The following is an 18,807-nucleotide window of genomic DNA, read 5'->3' on the forward strand; positions in this document are numbered from 1 at the left end:
CCACCCAATCGATGGCGGCACATTGGTGGTCGGTGTAGCGGACCCCGGACACACGAGTGACTTAAGCTGGGAGGCCCTCGCCTCCTGACGTCGCGGACCACGCGTCAGCTCAAGCCAAGTCGATGACGCCCCTCAGATCCGCCGGTGATGACGAGCAATGGGGCAATGGGAACGCAAGGTCGCTTACGGGATCCTTGGGTGCAAAGCCGGGCTGCGGGCGGAAGAGTTGGGCAAATGCACATGAAGAGGATGCGCGTGTCAGCGTCTCCACCCATGTCCATGTCAAGCTCTGGCCCGCAGAACGGATGACGACTCGAAGCACAGAGTCTGGTCATGGATTTCCATGGCGGGGATGGACCTGATGGCTGTTGCACAGGTTGGCCAAGCTGGACCGAGTCGAACTTCCAGACGAGGACATTGGGTCGAGAAGCCCGAGGGTTGGTTACTCAGTCACTGCTTTCCCGCTTGCGTCTGACAGGAGGTTTGTCTCTGACACGCAGAGTTGCCTCTGAGACCTGGGACTCAGATTGCCGGACAGCCCGTTGAGATCTGGAGGAGGGGCACGGGAAGTGTTGGCAGGTGGATGTCTCACACACCCCCACCCCCCTTGGCGTGCGCCTTGGAGGGGACGGGACGGTTGAGGAGATATGGACGAGCCATTCTGCTCTTTGTCGGCATATTCCCCTCCTTTCCCGCCCTCTACGGCCGGGCTGGGGCCGACAATGGGTTCATGTGCCGAGTAGGCGAGCGGCAACAAAGACGAAAGGACTGCTGAAACCAATTGGCATGGCAGTTGGCGTGCTTGTCCCCTTGACAGGCTACAGATATTGGCTGCCGTGACACGCAGAGGCAGCCAAGCGCACTTTCCATTGGATGCATCTGAGTTTCCCCCCCCTCCTTTCTTCTTTGTCGCTTTGTATTACTGAAACACAAAACTGCTCGTTGGAGGGGACTCGCTCAACCAACAAGAGGGGCAAAAGAGGAGCTAGACAAAGAGACAGAGACTTGGGGCGAAGCAGCCTATGATATCACCTTGTCGACCGACGATGGCCTTGTGGGCATGTCCGGTGCGCGTATCGTGAGCAGCGGGAGAGGTGGATGGAGACTAGGAAGAGGGAGAGAGGGATGTATGCATATGGTACGTGGCATGGCATAGCATGGCATGACATGACATGCATGACCTCAAGCCTCTTTGTCCCTCCATCTCGCGTCTCTCTCCCTCTCTCCGTCTCGTCCTGCTTTCCCGACACCTTGGCCCGCCCTCGCGTGCAAATCCCATGCTCCCCGTCGGCCGACGCAGCCCATCAAAACCAGGCCCCGTCCGGCCAAGTTCAGCTCAGCTCTTCCCACCGGCCTTGCCCCCCGAACCTCGGCCCTGATGCTCCCAGTCGCCGAGACTCGTCGCACCGCTCTTTCTCCTCCTTCCCCCCTCCTCCCCCTCTTTCTTTCTCCTCGCCCGTCGGAGAGCAGCAGCATGGACGTCCAGTCGGCGAGCGCGAAAAGCGGGAGAGGGTGTGGGCGAGGCATGTCGTCGAGATAGAGCCCTCGGCACGGTTCCGCTGATCGGCAGCACATCTCCCGTGGTTCCCGGCCGCGCGGGTACAGTCAACGTACGTGACATTCACATGTACGTACAGTACAGGGCGTGGTGGCGATGGTGAACCCGTCGTGATCGGCACAGAGGAGATGGGGGGGAGAAGACTGGAAGGATGCACGTGTCAAGCCGAGGAATCAAATAGGCACTGTGTCGTACATGATGACGCTCTACATACTGCCTATACAGTACATTACCTACATACGAGCGCTGCTTGGTTTGCGGTACGGAGTACGGAGTACTTGTGCTGCGGACGACAGGTGTGTATGTACGGCGTCGGCACGGCGTGCTCTGCTCCTATCTGGATGCTACCTTGCTCCCGGCAAAATACCGCAGCAGCATCAGCATAGATTGCCGGTAACCCAACCACGGGGGGGGGAACGGGGGTTGTTTGGGGGGAGAACAGGCATCTCACGGCCCCCACGGTCGGTAATACCAGGAGCGCACAAGGCCGAGTCCAGCTGGACCAGGGCAGGCAGAGTTTTTCCCGGCCTTTGCAATTTCCAAAGTCTCGACGAAGCAACGAGCGAGCAAGCAAGCGGCCAACAGCAAATCACACAAGGTCCGGATGCCCGAGGCTGTGGGGTCCAGAGTGTGTGTGCACAGCTTCCTTGCTTACAGTGCTGGACGTGCGTCCTGCTCCTCCACCGCCGGGTCAGGGGTAGCTGCGCCCGTGCATGTCTCGCGCTAATGCACATGGGATATTTGTTGGCTCCTCTGCAAGGCACCGCACGCCATCAGATGTCTGGTGGCGTGTGTTGTGCTCGAGACAGGTACCAGTTGGGAGAGGGAATGGCCGTTGTCCAGAGACTCTTCATATTCAAAAAAAAAAGTAGATACAAGAAGTCAAGCTAGCAGGGGTTTCTTCCCATCCAAAAAAAAAGAAGTGAGCGTAAGAAGAGAAAACACACCCGGGGAGCCCCTGGTGAGCGAACGCCAGTCGCATCGGGACCACTCAAGCCCGTCGTGGTGAGCCAGAATCGGCGACAGGGCGCGCAGGCCGCACCCTGCTTCTTGTCTGCGCCGTGGCTTGAAGAAGAGGAAGAAGAAGAAGAAAAAGTGCCATGTCCGTGGCTGCGGCAGTGCTGTCTCGCCGTGTCTATCCTCCCGCCATCGGGTCCCTGTCACAAAAAGCCTCGGGTCTTCTAGAGACGCGCGAGGGGGGTATCTCTCGTGTAAATCGCTCCCTGATTTTGCCGTTTCATCATAACCACCTCGCATGGCAGGCGCTCAGCGCGTGGCCGAAAGAAGGAGACGGGACGACTCATGGCGACCGCCTCACCATCTCGACAGGCGCGGCATCGTCTAGGCAAAGGCCATGCCCGTGGAACCCGATCCCAGCGTCGTCATCAGGTCCGTCTCATCCGTCACCTTGGTCTGGACGTCATCCGAGAGCCAGTAGCAGTTGTTGCACGGGAACACCTCACATCCAGACATGGGCGTCTTGCTGCTCGTCGGCCACATTTGCTTGACGTTGTTGTGGTCTGTCCCGTTGACAATGGCCGACACGTCAAAGTACGTCTTGCCGAGCCAGCCGGAGAACTGCACCTCGCCCAGCATCCCGGCCTTGTTGTCCCCGCCCTCTGGGATGGCGTAAAAGTTCCCCGCCCAGTTGTTCACAAAGTCGACAGTCTTGTTCTCCTCGTGCCCGACGGTCACGGGGGGCATCTGAGGCGACCCGGGGTTTCCGACAAAGTAGACGGTGCGCTGCGCGTCATCGAGGGTCCAGAAGGTGACCGAGGCGGCCTGCGAGGCGGCCGCCAGGGCGACGAGAGCAATGGCTGAGGTAGCAAAGTGCATTTTGCGAGTGGTCTTTGTTCGACGCCTTGACAAGGATTGGATCAAGTGACGTTGGGTCAAGGAGGGCGTTCTCGATAACTTGGATTCGAGTTTCAGGAAGGAATGCTTTGTATCACGGTTGAGTTGGTCGTGAGTTCTCAAAAGGACTTCAAGGAGTGAAGAAGCGTGTGGGCTTTGTTGGATAAGGAGTGAAGTAAAGTCCGAAGACAAAGGATTGTGAGTGTGCAAAAACAAAGCGACAACGATACGTGAGGAGATGAAAGTTCGGAGATGGGGACGAGGGCCGCCTTATAAGGGAGGGGGAGGGAAACCTCACTTCCCGTCCTCGGTGGGTAGCTGAGGGTGTGGAGATGCGAATTATTTCGACAGATGCCCACAGGCCGAGCTCAAGAGCAAACTACGAAACAGGGCGTGTTGTTTAGCCCAACGCCACGCCAGTGTTGGGCTTCAGCAACCCCCGGTGTGGGATCCCCCCCCCCTTGGAGAGCCCATGGCTGTGGTGAGGCGAGCAGGCCGGGGGGAGGGGTGTGCTGACCGGCCCGGGGTCCTTTTCTTTCCTCGCCTTTGTTCGTGTGCTGTGCTGTGCTGTGCTGTGCTGTGCTGTGCTGTGCTGTAATACGCATGTGCTCTGCATGGAGAGGCACTCGGTACCTACGGTATGAGATGTACGGATAGTAGGCACTGGAGCCTTGCTGCTGTGGGGCCAGGGAGTCGTCCAAGATGGAACAGCACTGGCTCAGTTGGCGCGTAGCCTGTTGCCGAGCAAGGCGATGGAAGTGGTGGCCTTGTCGCGGCGCCGGGACCATCGTCTGTGCCCTCTCTCCTGCCCAACAAGGCCAACTCGTCTGCCGCAGCGCTCTTGTCCTCGCCTCCAGTTGCATGGAACTGAAGCCCAGCCATCCCATCTTGGTCAGCCCCCTGCAACACGGTGCGGGCGGCACGGAGGCTCCGGCGGGTACCTGGCGAACGGGCCGCTCGATCCCAGATGGGGCCGTTCCTCTTGTCTCCCCACCCGCCGGACCGGGGGAGGGGCTGAGCAAGGAAGGCCAAGAAGAAAAAGGGCCGTCCAAGTCCGCCACTAGGCACAGTGGTTATTTCGCCCCGGACGGTCGACTTCCATGTAGGTACTGACTGCCATGGTGTCTGCAAGCCGCCGAAAGTCTCTCGTTGGCCCGGCACCTTTTCCACGCCATTGTTTGCGTGCGCGGTACCTCGCAGGCGCTCCATGTGGCCAGACCCGACAGGCCCGCCAGCCGACGCCAATCTGACCGCTTGGCCCATCTGTGATTAGTGAACGGACAGTCGTACATACTGTACGGGTCAAGATCCCTCGTCGTGGGTGGGTGGGGACCAGGTGCGACAGGCCTCGTCAGCTCCGCCACCCAAGAATAGGAGTCGGCAGAGCGACCGCTCGTGCCTTGCATGTGAGTTGTTTAATCCGTTGTTGGCAGGACAAGATTTTTTTGGGGGGATTGCGCGCCGCCTGTTCGTCAATGAGGTGTCCCACGAGCCATATGTTTGACACGCCGACGGCTGTTCCAAATGGTGTTTTACTCCGTTTCCTCCCCCGTGTGAAGCATCGTTTGGCCTTGGCCGTGGCCTGCCGACCCCTCTTCCACGAATCGGTCACCTGTGCCAGCAGGCCCTTATTCGTCGTGGCAATGAAGCGACCCCCGTGGAGCATCGGGGAAAGGAGTCGACGTGGTATCCGGCCGAATAATCCGTCCGATGAGGGGCGCAACAACACGGGTCGAAAAGAAGCTTTCGGCGCTGTAACCTGTGCCTGGAGATCCCTCCCTTGGCGCCGTGCCGGGGATGGCCAGGCACGCCAATCAGCGTCCTCGCGTGTTTTCTCGTCTTCGAGGCCCGTCTTTCCCGGCGCGGGCGCTACGCAGAACGAACGGGTCAGGAGGTGGGGTCTGTTTGGATGCGACAGTCGCCATCGGAGCTGCCTGCTTGCGAGCGAGGCATTTTTCCCTTGGCCACACCACCATCCATCCATCCATCCATCGCTCAGCCGTGGTGTCTCGACATGCAATAAGAACAAGGAAACTTGCTTGCGAGCCTGCCCAAGCTGAGGTGTGCGTCGGTTAGCATGTATCACCATCCAGCAGCACGGCTGCACCGTCAACTCTCGTACATGACTGCTGGTCACAATGGTGTTCCGGAGAACAGGCAGGCCCTTTGCCAATCAGAACTTGGGCGGTCCCGAAACGTGGAGCGCTGTACGAAGACAAACGTGGCCTTGTCCCTGTTTGGCATCAAACAACGAGTGCTTCACCCTCGCAGGCGGGCAATATCGCACGTCGGACAAGTTGGACGTCTGCTGTTTCACATGCGGGAACCTCATTTACAGTTGGCCTCGGAACACTCAGGGAGCTTAGCTGCCTTCATGGGACGGCAATCGACCCGCATCGCGACGGAGATATCTGCCCGCAGGTGACGGCGGTATCCCGGTGGCAGACTGCCGGCTTGGGGAGTTGCAGTGGTGCAAGGTCCGATCCTGGTTCTGACCGATCGCTTCCTTTCCTTTTTCCTTCCTTTCCTTGGTTGACGATGGTACGGAGTAGACTCGGCGAGGTCCCACCAAGCGGGGGCATTCGGACGCGGGTGCTGCCTCGGGACGAATTCCAGAAGGCCGACGGTCAACCCCTTGCCCCCTAGTCGCATGCCGTTTTCGAGGGAAGCTGTGCCTTGCACATGTTTGCACCGGGCTCTGGCAGGTCCACCGATCTCCGCCGAGAGGGCTCGGCTCACCGCTACTCGTCAGATGGATGTCAAGGAACTGCGCTGGTCGACAAACGACATCATCATGTGCTCTGGCTCCGCATGATGCAGACTTTTCACCAACTGCGGGGGAGGTAACAAGGGAGAAGGACCATCGGTCTCCTGAGGGCGACGGTTTGGGAGCCCTCTCTGAATGGAAGCCTGGCTCGATTTCTGCACTCAAAGGCATGTGCCAAGGACTCGATGGTCATCTTGTCCTGCCATTGATAGTGGCAGAGCGTCGCCGCCATCTCACCGAGCCGCCCAAGCTTGTATAGCGGCGTCCGAGTATCCGGCGGAACAGATGCCATTGCAGGAGGAGATGCAGGCGAAGTCATTCAAGATCGGGTAGGCCGAGGTGCGCCGGCCGGAAAAAATGCCCAGTGGCGGAGGAGAGACAAGGTGCGCAGTCGTTTTAAGTGGCAGTAGCGGAAGAGGAAGAGGTTTTCAGAACCAGAGTCGACGACGAAGTTGTCGTGAGGCGAGGATAAGAGGGCTTTTAGACAGTATCTCTAGAGGATTCTACACTGTATACCACCCGCATCGTGTCCGCTGTCTACACCGTGTTTACAGTTGCGGGGTGCGGAGAGAAGGACACAATGGGACTAGTGCAGTGATAAGTTCGCCCTTCCATCTCCTCCGATATCTGACCAGGCCACGGCAGCAAATCGCCAACTCTCCATCAGACGGCCTCATCGCAGCCATGCACGGACAAGGACCTTTTGCGAGTGCTTGTCGGATCCGGCACCGATCCGCTGGTTGCAACACGTTGGCTGTCCGTCACAGCGCTACAACCAACAGCCGGGCAAGGATTTGACGACACTTGAGAAGCCGTCTTTCATGACATTAAATAATCAACATTCCGCCGAGCTCTCGCATCATGTCCGTCTGTAGGCAGACTGGATGTTTTCGGCGCTGCAGCTGAGTGACGCTGGGGCATCTCCCCTTACCCCCAGCTATCCCGCCGTCTGACTCCCTTTGCAGCACTGCGTGGAAGGGCCCGCGAAGCTCCCGCGCCCGGTTTCCAGAATAGCTGGCCACCCTCCGACGAGGTCCGGATGCCCGGGCTCATGTGGAAGCATCATCGGGGCAAGTCAGGCAGAGACACAAGGCGGCGCCCTCATGGTCAGTGTCTGTCTGCGTGGCCCTTGCAGCTTCTCGTCACCCGTTCTCAAAGAATGGCCTTTCTTTCCTGGGTTCTTCTTTCTCTCTCTCGCTCTCTCTCTCTCTCTCTCTCTCTCTCTCTCTTTGTGGCTGGCGACTCCACCTGGACATCCCCATCGCTCGTTTGCCTCTGTGGATTTGAAATCCTCGTGGGCTCGGTCACGTCCGCCGCAAGAGGCCCTACCTTGCTTGAGCCCGTCAGGAATCCGGTGGCGCGGCAGTCGTTTTAGAGTTTGCCGCCAACGGGAGACAATAGCGAGACCTACATACGCGGATGGACGCAGCATATGCTCTGAGAGTGCGTACATGGAAACTTCCGATGCCGCTAGCCCTTCCCATCGCACCGACGCAACAACAAAACCCTCCCACGATCCGGCACCGGTCCCGGGCCCACACCCCCGATGTGACAGCCGCATCCCCGGGACCAACTTATCAAACGGCAAACTCTACTGCTCGTGTTGCTCATTAGCCAACTCACCCAATCCGGCTCTTCAGGTTGGTCAATTACGTCGCTGATGATGGCTCCTCCTCGTTCCATCCTTGTATTGTTGGTTGTGGCGCGTTTTGGCCCCTCCCTCCAGCTTCATGCGGTCCGTCCTTTGCTCTTCCTCGCTCTACTTGCCGGTCTAGTACAGCCCGCCTTGGGTGTTCACGCCATCGCAGCGTCGACCTGTGCCCTCCAATACTTGGGAGCTCCGTCTCTGCTGTTGGACTCTTGCGTGTACATGATTCCTTATCCGGCGATGGCCTCAGAAGGTCGTCGTGCAATGCAATCTCCCTCTTCTTTTGGCCGCATGTGGTCTTCGGGTTGCTTCAGAATCCAGTCGTAGCGCCAACTCGCCTTGCTCTCGTTCCCTAGAATTGCTGAATACAAAGAGCTGCCTCTCTCCGCTATGCTGGCTTCCATCTCCCCCTCTCTCTCTCAGCGCTCGTAGAGTTCCTGTATCGACATCCTGTGTACACTCGCTCACTTTCTCTGCTTCTCCCCAACTTCATCGACCCTCGCTGGCCCCAGACTGCCTTAGCTTCTACCCACTACACGCCATGAAGTCCTCTGCTCTCTCAGCGTCGGTGGCGGCGCTCATCGGCTCCTCCGCCGCTCAAGTCCCTGACGCCAATGCAACTACCGTCTTCACCACCGTCATCTCGACCGCCTTCACCACCCTCTGCCCTGTAAGTGAATATGATCGTCATGTTTAAGATTTCGGGGCCTCCACAACTGACGACTCGACTAGGGTCCCACCATCCTCGCCATCGGCCATGCAACCTACACTTGCGAGAGGCCCACCGTCTTGACCGTTAAGCACTGCCCTTGCACCATCACCAGGCACGGCTACGGTGACAAGCATCATGACAAGCAATTGCCCGAACCTCCCGCCTACACAAAGTCGCCTCCCCCTCCCCCTCAAGGCTATCCTCTTCCCGCCCCAGAGCAGCCCGTGCCGGCGCCGCCGGCACCCTCCGCGGACCAGCCCGTGCCCCAGTCGCAGCCTCCTGCTGCCCAGCCCTCGCCGCAGCCGCAGTATCCTGCCGGCCAGTCGCAGCCACAGCCTCAAGCTCCCGCCGGCCAGCCGCAAGCCCAGCCTCAACCTCCTACCGACCAGCCGCAGGGGCAACCTCAACCTCCCGCCGGCCAGCCGCAGTCACCGTCTCAACCTCCTGCCGATCAGCCGCAGGGGCAGCCTCAACCTCCTGCCGGCCAGCCACAGTCGCAGCCTCAGAGTCCCGCCAGCCCCAACCGGCCCCAGGCCACAGACGGCGCGGCCCCCGCTCCTCCGTCCTCTTCCGACCAGTCTCAGGTCGTCTCCACCGCCGGCGCCGACAAGATCGGAGCTGGTCTCGGCACCCTGGCCATGGTTGGCTTTGCCGCCATGCTCGTCTAAGTCTCATCGTATTGATGCCAGGGAGGTTGGATGTGTCGGTCGATAGGCCTTCCGAGCCTATCTCGATGGGGAGAATTCATTTTCACTTTTCGACATTCATTACCGCTTTGCACACATGCTCCGGAGCAACTGAATTATCATGACTTTGACGGGGTTTTAATCTGGAGAAAAGGCTTTCGGATATTCGAGTCCGTACACCTGAGTCGTTGACACGAAAAGCGCAAGGCTCAGATGGAGTAGGTACGCTCGCTTTTTGAACCCGAGACTGGGCCGAGTGGCAGGTATGCTTGGGGAGACACTTGACGGGGAAAATAATGAGGCGGGTGCATCTGTAGTGTTAATAATAACGAACTGTGTAATACTTCACCAGACCGGCGTCATCTTGCCTCGTAAAATGGCAGAAATCGTGATGCAGCTCATGACTGTCGCGTGGGTCTCGGTCGCCGCCACTAGCTCGCAGAACCATAAACGCCCCCCGCCGGATCCAAGATGGATCTGATCTCTCGCACCAGAGCCTTGGCCTCTTCGACTTCCACTCCATCCTGGCACAGCTCCGTGGCCAGGCGGTTTGCCGTGGCGTAGTCGGCTGTGCGCATGGCGAACTTGGCAAGCCACATGCGTGCTTTGCTGGTCGCCGCCGTGACCCCCGTGCCCTCGGTCGCTCCGGGGTTGTCTTGCCGGTCAGGGTCGTCGTCTGAGCCAGCCGGCGAGTCGTTGTGTATCATGACGGATTCGTTGAGGCTGGCGTCTGCTGCTGCTCCGCCATCCTCTTGGGCCACGCAGAGTTCCATGTAGGCCTTTGCTTCGTCCTCCTCGTCCAGCTCATCGAACATGGTGGCAATTTGCAGCAAGATCTCGGGATCCATATGGCCAGTGGCCCCTCGGGTGCCGAGAGGATCGCCGCCGCTCCCGAAGCTGCTCCCGACCTCGTAGTATGCGTCGGCTAGCAGTGCTCTCTTGAGTGCCTTGATCCCGTCTCTCTCCCGGCCCATCTTCTGCAGACAGGAGCCGACTGCTAGCCACATCTTGCCGTCCCATGGGCGCAGACCAGCTGCTTTCTTATAGTACCATAGCGAATACGTGTGCATCTCAAGCATCTCGTACGTTTGACCGAGCCCGTACCAGGCGCGATAGTCTCGCCGGTTGACGTCGACAGCACGTCGATATGACTCAATCGCGGCGTGCGTGTTCTTGAGCTCGACATATTCGTGCCCCATCAGCGTCCAGGCCGAGAGACAAGACCTGTCGAGGGTCAAAGCCCTGCGGAAGTACTGGACGGCCTTTTCATGCAGCGACAGAAGCGAGTAGTAATTTCCTATCACGACACAGGACTCGGGCCGAAACTTGTCCACGCTGGAGCAGAGGTGGGCGACAAAGGCCAGCTTGGGGCGCAAGTTCAAGACGTAGAGTATGTTGGAGTAATGGTCGAGGGAATCGAGCCTGTGCGGATGGAGCGAAAGCAGTCGGCTAAAATGCTGCTCGGCAGCCATCAGGTCCTTGGCGTGATATGCGAGTAGCGCGTGGCAGGTGAGAAGAAATGGTGAAGTCGGGAAGATGGAGAGCAGCTGCTCGAGATTGTTGGCGAGGCTGGGGGACTGCTGATACAGCTCTAGCGAGGTGTGCAGATGGAACATGAATGAGACGATGTTCTGTGGGCAATGCCTGGATATCCGATTCAACTACCATCTCCAAAGTCAGTAACTCTCGGGCAATGCGTCGGACAAGGAACACACACACCTCTTCAACCCTGGAGACAAGAGACGTCATCTCTAGCCAGCATCCCCAGTTCATGGGATACTTGTGAACACTCCGGATGAGGAACTCCAAGGCCCTCGAGTCGTTTTTCTCCTTGGCAAGCACCATGCCGTATCTGTGAGCAAGGCGTCAGCTTCCATGAAGTAGCAGGTGGCGTACGTGCTTGGTGCGTACAGATACTCGAGCCAGCCTTGACTGCCGAGGACCTCTTCATCATCGGCCGTCCTCTCGTCAAACCAAGCCGCCAGGTAACGTCCAACAGCCAACAGCTGCTTGTTGACGACGGTTCCGAGGTCTTGGGGGCCCATAACCATCTCAGACTCTTCGTTTTTGCGCTTCTCCCCCGCCATAAACTTGGCGTAGAGAGCGAGGAACAGGCTCTTCTGGCTTATGTTGGGTAGGGAGGGTGCTCCCGGGGAACGAGCCGAAGTCGTGGCCTTGGCCTTGCCCTTTGCTTTTTGCGATGAAGATGCGGAGCTATCCGAGTGCGAGGCCAGCACGGAAGAGAGGAGAGACTCCGGGAGGAAGACGGCGGCGCATCGATCGTATTCCTTGCAGTCGAAGAGCGACTTGGCAAGCAGATACTTGCTCAGCTCTCTCGCTTCCAAGGCCGCCTCATCCTGGTCTGGGTTCGGGGTAAAGAGTGGCGAGGTATGCTTGTCCTCGGAGCCTTGAATATCGTGGTCGGCATCATCGCTTTCGGGGAGCGCGTTGAGGAGCTCGGCTGCCCTGCCACATTGCCGTCCATCAGCGCAACCGCAATCATTAAGCCTGGGACGGGCAAGGCGGGCTACCATTTGGACGACTGGTACAGACACCTCTCGGAGCACTTAACCACGGCATCTTGCAGAGCGGCCCGAAGCTGGGCGACCTCTTGGGCGCTCAGCGTCATGGCGCCCTCTTTGCTGGCAGGGACGCGGGCTGCGGGCTGCGCGTGAGCGGAGAGGATAGTCGGGCCTGCACCATAAGCCAATCAGCAGGGGGGGTGCGTGAGCAGACTTGGCGGTTGACCGGCTTGCGCATAAACACCAATACGCGATTGATGAAGGTGGCAGTGATGTTGTAGACGAGCTTTGATGTGCAAGTGTCCTGCGTGGCGGGCACCTTACCTAATGAGGTTTCGTACATGTTGGAGTACCTGGCAGGCATGTTGATGCGCCCGCATTGCGACCAACCCCATCATGTCTCTTCAAGCATGCCCTTCGAGCGACTTACTGTATACCAGTTACTCCGTTACACAGTCCGTTACACAGAGGGCTTGTGCTCAGTGAGTGGTGCGTACGATGACGGCGAGCTGCCTGATGAAGCACGCAGCATGATCAAGTCCTCACCGCCTGCGGGAATACCTGATGCATCATCCCCTTGGAAGAGGCAGGTCAAGCGCGAGTCAAGGGCGCCTTCGCTTGGCCTCTCCGGTGCCCGCGGCCCCGACGGTCCATTCAAAGGCGCTCCGCTGGGGCGCCATGATGGCCGCGCCCCATGGCAAAGTCGACGTGGATGGGGATAAAGCCGGTTGTTATCAGAACTTCAAGTCCTGGCCCCGCGCAAGAGATGAGGGGCACCGAGGCAGTTGTTGAATTTAATGTCAAGTACTGAGTACTGGGAGAGGCAGGATACCGGTAAGGAGATACTTGTCTGGGCTCGCCTTTCCCGCCCCAACCCAACACGCATTGTCAGCTACTCATGTACATAGATAGGGGTAGCCCGTACAGAGTACAACATGCCATATAACTCGCTGGTCCCACCCACCACCGTTCCCCCAGTGAAGCGCAAGCCAAGCAAAACACCAAAGCTGATAGGCCCCCTCTGTACTGTCCTGCCTCGAATCTCTACTTGGCTCACCCTTCCCCTCGTTCACCTCCTTCTCTTCCCTCGACCCTTGCCCTCGCTGGCCTCCATCTCTTAGTTAACGCGCAGCACCGTTCGGTCAACATTTTTCCCCAAACATGGCGAAAAGGATGACGCTCAAGGAGTTTGAGGCAGTCTTTCCCAAGCTGGCCGAGGTCATCCTCGATCATGCCAAAGCTTGCAGCACGCCCCAGCAGGCTCTCGACTGGTTCAAGCAGGTAAGCGCCGCGAAACCGCCATCCGTCGACACATGTCGCTGACAGCCTTGTCCGTGCAGAGCCTCGAAATCAATACGCTGGGCGGCAAATGCAACCGCGGCATGTCCGTCCCCGACTCCGTCTCCATCCTGCTCAACGCCTCTCTAGACGAGAGGCAATACTTCGAGGCTGCCACCCTTGGCTGGACGACGGAGCTGCTCCAGGCCTTCTTCCTCGTCTCCGACGACATCATGGACAGTAGCATTACCCGTCGCGACAAGCCCTGCTGGTACCGCCACGACGGCGTTGGCATGATTGCCATTAATGATGCCTTCATGCTCGAGGCGTCCATATACGTCCTCCTCAAGAAATACTTCCGCTCTCACCCGTCATACGTCGAATTCCTCGAGCTGTTTCACGAGACCACGTTCCAGACAGAGGTCGGCCAGCTGTGCGACTTGCTCACCGCCCCCGAGGACAAGATCGACCTCGACAACTTCTCCATGTCCAAGTGCCACTTCATCGTCATGTACAAGACCTCCTACTACTCCTTCTACCTCCCCGTCGCCCTCTCCCTCCACCTGCTCAACCGCGCCACTCCCAAGAACCTCGAGCAGGCCAAGGATATTCTTCTCGCCATTGGTGAATACTTCCAGTTCCAGGATGACTATCTGGACAACTTTGGCCTCCCCGAGCACATTGGCAAGATCGGCACCGACATCAAGGACAACAAGTGCTCGTGGCTCGTCAACCAGGCACTCGAGGTTGCCGGCCCAGAGCAGCGCAAGATCCTCGACGAAAACTACGGCCGCAAGGACGACGTCAAGGAGCAAGTCGTCAAGAAGCTCTACGACGACTTGAAGCTCAAGCAGCGCTGGGAGGCCTACGAGGAAAAGCGGACCGGCGAGATCCGCGCCATGATCAACAAGGTGGACGAGAGCGAGGGGCTCAACAAGGACGTCTTCACTGCCTTCCTGGATAAGATCTACAAGCGAACCAAGTAGGGGCGGCGGAACATGCACGGCGCGGCTTTGGGTGACTCGAGTCGAGCGGGGGGGTTAATTGTAGGAACAAAGGTATATATGATGTAGATGCAAAAGGGCAGAGGATGTCTTGGTGGACTAAATCACATTTCATACATGTGAGTTACCAATCACAGACAAGTATGTCTCCGCAGCAGACATGTCTGGAAGATGTCATAGTATAAGCGCCCCTTGCGCAATGTCTCAATGCCCCGGTTAAATATGTAAGTCCAACAGCGGCCCAGATCCAACAAGGAAAACGGAAGCCAGAGTGAAACAGAAGAACGCGCAAACAACCTAGCCCAGATGAGCCCAACTCCCCCGTCCCGCAAACCATACATAAAAGTTGCTGGGTTGCAAAGCAGAGTGAATAGGTAGTGTCAAGGAGATGTGTCCCGATGTTTGATTATCGTCAAGGGTGGAGTTGTCCATGAGGCCAACAAGTAAAACAGGACGCGACAGGAACAGACCCCCAGCGACGCTTAGGCATCATGCCGATGGATTCGCCACTCACCGCGCGCGGTTGACGAGGGGCTCGGCGTGGCGTGCAGAAGGGCCGCCGCCATGGTGCGCCTCTCCGAACTTGTCCCGCCGGACCGAGCGATTAGGCAGGGCCGGGACCGGGGGTAGCTCCTCGGGGCTGAAGCGGCGGCCGCCACCTACGGAGCCTGGGCCAATCGTTGAGCGACTCCGGCCACGTAGGCTGGGCGGCGGCATCGGCCCGCCGGGGCCGGAACCCGAGGCGCCTCTCCGAGACATGGCGCGCTGCGGGGGCGCATTGTGCAGCTGGGGCGGCCCGCCCGTGGCGAAGTTGATGAGCGGCTGGCCGGCCGCGTGCCTGGGCCCGTGGCCATGGGCGTCACGGAAGCGCGGCGGCTCGGGAAAATCCTTGCCAAAGCTGAGCAGTGGCTGGGACGGCGGCTGCTGATGGTGGTGCTGCTGCTGCTTCTCGCGTCGCAGCTGGGCGGCGGCGTCTGCCGTCATGGGACGCCTGCTGACAGGATGGCCGCTTTGGCTGCGCGCCCGGGCAGAGTGCTCTGCCGCAGAGGGGAACCAAGACTTTGGCTCAGACCTCTCGGGGGCCTCGGCGGCGCCCGAGACACCGCCGTTTAACAGGGAGGGGCCCACGGTAAACGGCCCGTCAGCCTTAGCATCGTGACCGCGAGTCTGGGTATTCGCCACCTCGTCCTGCTTCCGCTTGTCGTACGCGTCGCCGAGCAGACCGCCGGCAAAGAACTCGCGCTCTTTGTCGGTTGTCTCGGACCACGGCGGTGTCTGGCCCTTTGACCGCGGAGAGTCCTTGGACGAGCGCTTGGTGAGCGTCGTGTCGACGCGGGGAACATCGGGCACCTTGAAGCCGCTGACATCCATGAGCGGCTCCTCGCTCCTGTACGACGTCTCGTCGATGGACACGCGCGGGCCCTTCTCGGTGCTCTTGCCAGCGTCCCTGGGTGATTTTCCCCCCAGCAGTGGGCTTTGCGTGATTTGCGGGGGCTTTTCCTTGCGTGCCAAGTCGACCAGCCTGTTGACCAGGTACCAGCTCCGCCAGCCGTGCACCATCTCGTAGAAGCGCGAGGCCAGCTTGTCGTCGTCGGTGCAGAAGAAGTGGACAAAGTTCTCGCCGTTGGGAAACACATTTGTCTTTTGCTGGCTCTTGATGGCGTAGCAAAACTTCTTTGGCGGCTTGAGGTTGCGGCGCATCTCGCTCTCCTTGGGCGAGTAGATGTCAAAGTCGGACAAATGGCACAGCACGATGCTGTCCTTGTCGAGGGGGCTGGCTTCGGCGCGCTTCGAGGCAAAGACCTGCCCGCTGTCCAGCAGGGTGACCCAGCGCTTATTCCACTTGCCAGGGCGCGCCGAGTGGTGAAGCTGGAGGCAGAAGCCGGGCGGAGGGTCGTCTGTGCGAGGCACCGAGTCAAGGTCGAGGCCGCGGTCGTCCTTGGGGGAGTCGCAAGGCAGGATGAGGAGCGAGTTCTGCTCGTCATTGTCCCAGGAATTGAGGACGTCGCGGACGCGCTCGTAGCGGCGGAGGCGGCGTTCCAGACCGAGCACGAAGTAGCACTCAATGACGACGCAGGTCGTGGGCGTAATGACATGGTTCGTCTTTTCTGCCGACGCGACGACAATGTCGACGGGCGACGTGTCGGCCGTAAAGGGCAGAGTGGTGGTCGAGGAGAGGCACCGCACAATGACGCGCTGCAGGGGCAAATGGCGTTAGTTGATCAATCAGTCGTCGATGCGCACGCGGGTAGGCAGGGGTTTATGCAACCAACAGACCAGAAAACCCAGCCTGGCGAGAGGTGGAGAGGAAAGACGGCTTACCCTTTCTCCGCCGTTGATTGCCGACGCGGGGGCATCGAACTGGGGGACAATGCCCTTGCCGCCGGGCTCAATGAAGCTCATCCTGAGCGAGTCGTCGACGCTGCTGTTGCGGCTAAACAGGCTGCCGCTGCCGGCCAAGGCGGGCGAGAAGATGGACGGGGAGATTGTGCTGGGCGTGCCCGGTTGACTGGGGTTCTTGGCGTTGGACCGCCGGCCCCGCGCGAGAAAGGCGAAGGTGTCGAGCAGAGGACGCCGGCAGGGCTTGGGCGGAGGGGTGACGAGCTGTGCCTGGAGCCTGGCGAGGTCGAGCTTCTTTTGTTCGGCCAAGATGCGGTCCGTCTCAGCCTCGAGCCGCTCGGCCAGCAGGGCCGCCTCGTCTGTGTTGACGTGCTTCGTCTGCGCGCCTGCGCTGTGCTTTGGAGGAGGGGTTTCTGGCTGCTGCGCCTCCGCAGGGGCTGTTGCGGCGGGGGGGGGCGATGCGACTATGCTGTGCACTATTGCGTCGTCTTTTCGGATCTTGTCGTCGTTGTGATTATTGCTGGGTCTGTTGTTCTCTTGGTCGTTGCCGCGATCGCTGTCGGCTCCCTCGCCCAGGGCAATCAAGGGGTTGGTGGCGTGAAGGTTGGTGTCGCCGGCGCTGGCGGTGGCGGCGGCAGCGCGGCTGTTGGCGCTGGCCGCGGCCTTTTGCAGCAGCGTCTCCTTGACGCTTTCAATGGGCGTCTTGAGGCTCCCGAGGGCGGTCAGGCTGGGTTTGAGCGTTGCATTGACGGGCCTCGGGCTAAGGACAGATGTGGGTGAAAAATCAGGGAGGGGCGGCGGTCGCGTCGCATGGCGCGAGGGCGAGGCCGTGGCCGTGGCCGTCTTGGAGCGACGGTGCAGCAGCGGCTCGGAGTTATGGCGCTCGTCGTCGTTGCTGCTGTCGACGGTGCTGCTGCTGGCGCTCAGCGTGTGGTGGGTGTTGGTCGTGTTGGTGTTGGTCGTGCTGCTGCTGCTGCTGCAGCTGCTGGCGCTGTTGCGGAAGATGTCAAAGGGCCGCAGCGACGAGACGCTTTTGCCTCGCAGGCTTCGGTAGCGGGAGATGGCAGGCTTCGGCGGCGGCGGCGGTGCTGTCAGCGGCTCTGCCGGCACTGCTGCTGCTGCTGCCGGGGGGGGGACAGGCGCTGAAACGGACCCCGGTCCCTCGACCATTCTGCCGCTGTCACTCGACGGCACCGCGATAGATTGCGATCGCGATCTCAGCAGGCTGGATCCAACAATGCTCCGGTTGCCGGCAAGCTGGTGTTTTTTTTTCTGGCTTTTTGGCTGATGCACGCGCAAGAGGGCAGGACACTGTTGTAAGTGCGTCGCACGTCTGGACCCGACTCTGTGTTCGCGAGAAGAAGAACCACAGTCGCCACAAGATATCGCCGTCAGAAACCAGACTGGACGCACCCTGGCGCTTTTGGGCCGGTTCGACGCGTAAAGCAGACCAACGTTTCTCCTTTCGATAAAAAAAAACCAAAGTCAGGGCCCAAAGGATGAAGCGGGTAAAGATGATGGCTTCAGGCTTGGATAGCTTCCGGACGAAGCTCACGACGGCACAACCCAACAGCCAGGTCGAGCAGGGGAAACCAAGGGGGAAAAGGAGCAAGAAAAAGGAACAAGACAAGCTCGGCACGCGCGGGAAAAAAGGCCACGAGTCTACCGATCACCACTCGGCAGAAACAAGGTTCACGAGGAGATTGAGAAGAGATTAGATGGTCGGGAGCGCGGCGCGGGCATTTTGCGTGTCGAGCTTCTCTCCCGGCACACGCCCTTGGCAGATGAAGTCGTGCTTGCTGGCATGCCACCGCGCGCCCAGTCTCAGAAGTAGAACCCTTTCCCCGGTCAAGCGATGCCGATGCCCCCCATTGATGCCCCCATTGATGCCCCCATTCCTATCGTCCCCATGTCCGTGTCTTGGAGGTTGCTCCAATAAAGTAAGCACCTCTTTTTTCCCAGTGGCGGCAGGCCGGGACAGGGGACGGGCTTCAGGGGCCCCGAGCGTGCTAGGGCCAGGCAGGGGCGCTCCCGGAAGGGACCTGCCTGCGGGGCCGGGGAGGGGGTGTGTGCGCGGCGGATTGCCCTATTCGATTTGGGTGGTGGTGGTGGTGGTGTGAAGCCGTCATCTGTCAAACCCAAATCTGTCCTGTCTTGGCACTGCCTCTGCTTCCGAAGCAACACCCTTCTCGAAAGTCTTCCTGGCCAACAATGCTCGGGCACCGGCTCGTATCCGGGCCTCGTCTTGGACACACACAAACGAAACGTTTCCATGTCACCCATCCTCGGATCGAGGGCGGCGCGCCGAAAGAGGACATGCTCGCACAACGGAAAAATAAACGCCTCGTCCTGCCGCCTCTCCTTGCTGCCTCTCTGCTGCTGCCGCCGCCGGGTTCAAGGAAGCTCGGGGTACTACTCCGTATCCCCGTGGAGACAAG

At 59.6% G+C, this 18,807-nt stretch overlaps 5 protein-coding genes across 5 annotated transcripts; 2 read left to right on the plus strand and 3 right to left on the minus strand.

The window, feature by feature from the left end:
- Positions 1-2,899: 2,899 nt before the first annotated feature.
- HRG_03171 (DNase1 protein) lies at positions 2,900-3,394 on the minus strand (the record flags this gene model as incomplete). Its single annotated transcript, XM_044861642.1, has 1 exon — positions 2,900-3,394. The coding sequence occupies one exon, from the start codon at positions 3,392-3,394 to the stop codon at positions 2,900-2,902; it is 495 nt and encodes a 164-aa protein (XP_044722668.1).
- Positions 3,395-8,368: 4,974 nt separating this feature from the next.
- On the plus strand, positions 8,369-9,207 carry HRG_03172 (uncharacterized protein; the record flags this gene model as incomplete). Its single annotated transcript, XM_044861643.1, has 2 exons — positions 8,369-8,497; positions 8,560-9,207. 2 exons carry the CDS (start codon positions 8,369-8,371, stop codon positions 9,205-9,207), a joined length of 777 nt encoding a protein of 258 aa, XP_044722669.1.
- A 449-nt stretch (positions 9,208-9,656) lies between these two features.
- Positions 9,657-11,854, minus strand: HRG_03173 (anaphase promoting complex subunit 8 / cdc23 domain-containing protein; the record flags this gene model as incomplete). The annotated part of the gene is made up of 4 exons (XM_044861644.1): positions 9,657-10,886; positions 10,945-11,077; positions 11,137-11,691; positions 11,757-11,854. 4 exons carry the CDS (start codon positions 11,852-11,854, stop codon positions 9,657-9,659), a joined length of 2,016 nt encoding a protein of 671 aa, XP_044722670.1.
- A 1,054-nt stretch (positions 11,855-12,908) lies between these two features.
- HRG_03174 (polyprenyl synthetase domain-containing protein) lies at positions 12,909-14,011 on the plus strand (the record flags this gene model as incomplete). The annotated part of the gene is made up of 2 exons (XM_044861645.1): positions 12,909-13,028; positions 13,088-14,011. 2 exons carry the CDS (start codon positions 12,909-12,911, stop codon positions 14,009-14,011), a joined length of 1,044 nt encoding a protein of 347 aa, XP_044722671.1.
- A 528-nt stretch (positions 14,012-14,539) lies between these two features.
- Positions 14,540-17,539, minus strand: HRG_03175 (Ubiquitin-like protein; the record flags this gene model as incomplete). The annotated part of the gene is made up of 5 exons (XM_044861646.1): positions 14,540-14,697; positions 14,767-15,020; positions 15,102-15,476; positions 15,552-16,225; positions 16,352-17,539. The coding sequence occupies 5 exons, from the start codon at positions 17,537-17,539 to the stop codon at positions 14,540-14,542; spliced, it is 2,649 nt and encodes an 882-aa protein (XP_044722672.1).
- Positions 17,540-18,807: the final 1,268 nt, after the last annotated feature.

Source organism: Hirsutella rhossiliensis, assembly GCF_020360975.1.
Source record: "Hirsutella rhossiliensis strain HR02 chromosome Unknown scaffold00003, whole genome shotgun sequence".
Lineage (NCBI taxonomy): Eukaryota > Fungi > Ascomycota > Sordariomycetes > Hypocreales > Ophiocordycipitaceae > Hirsutella > Hirsutella rhossiliensis.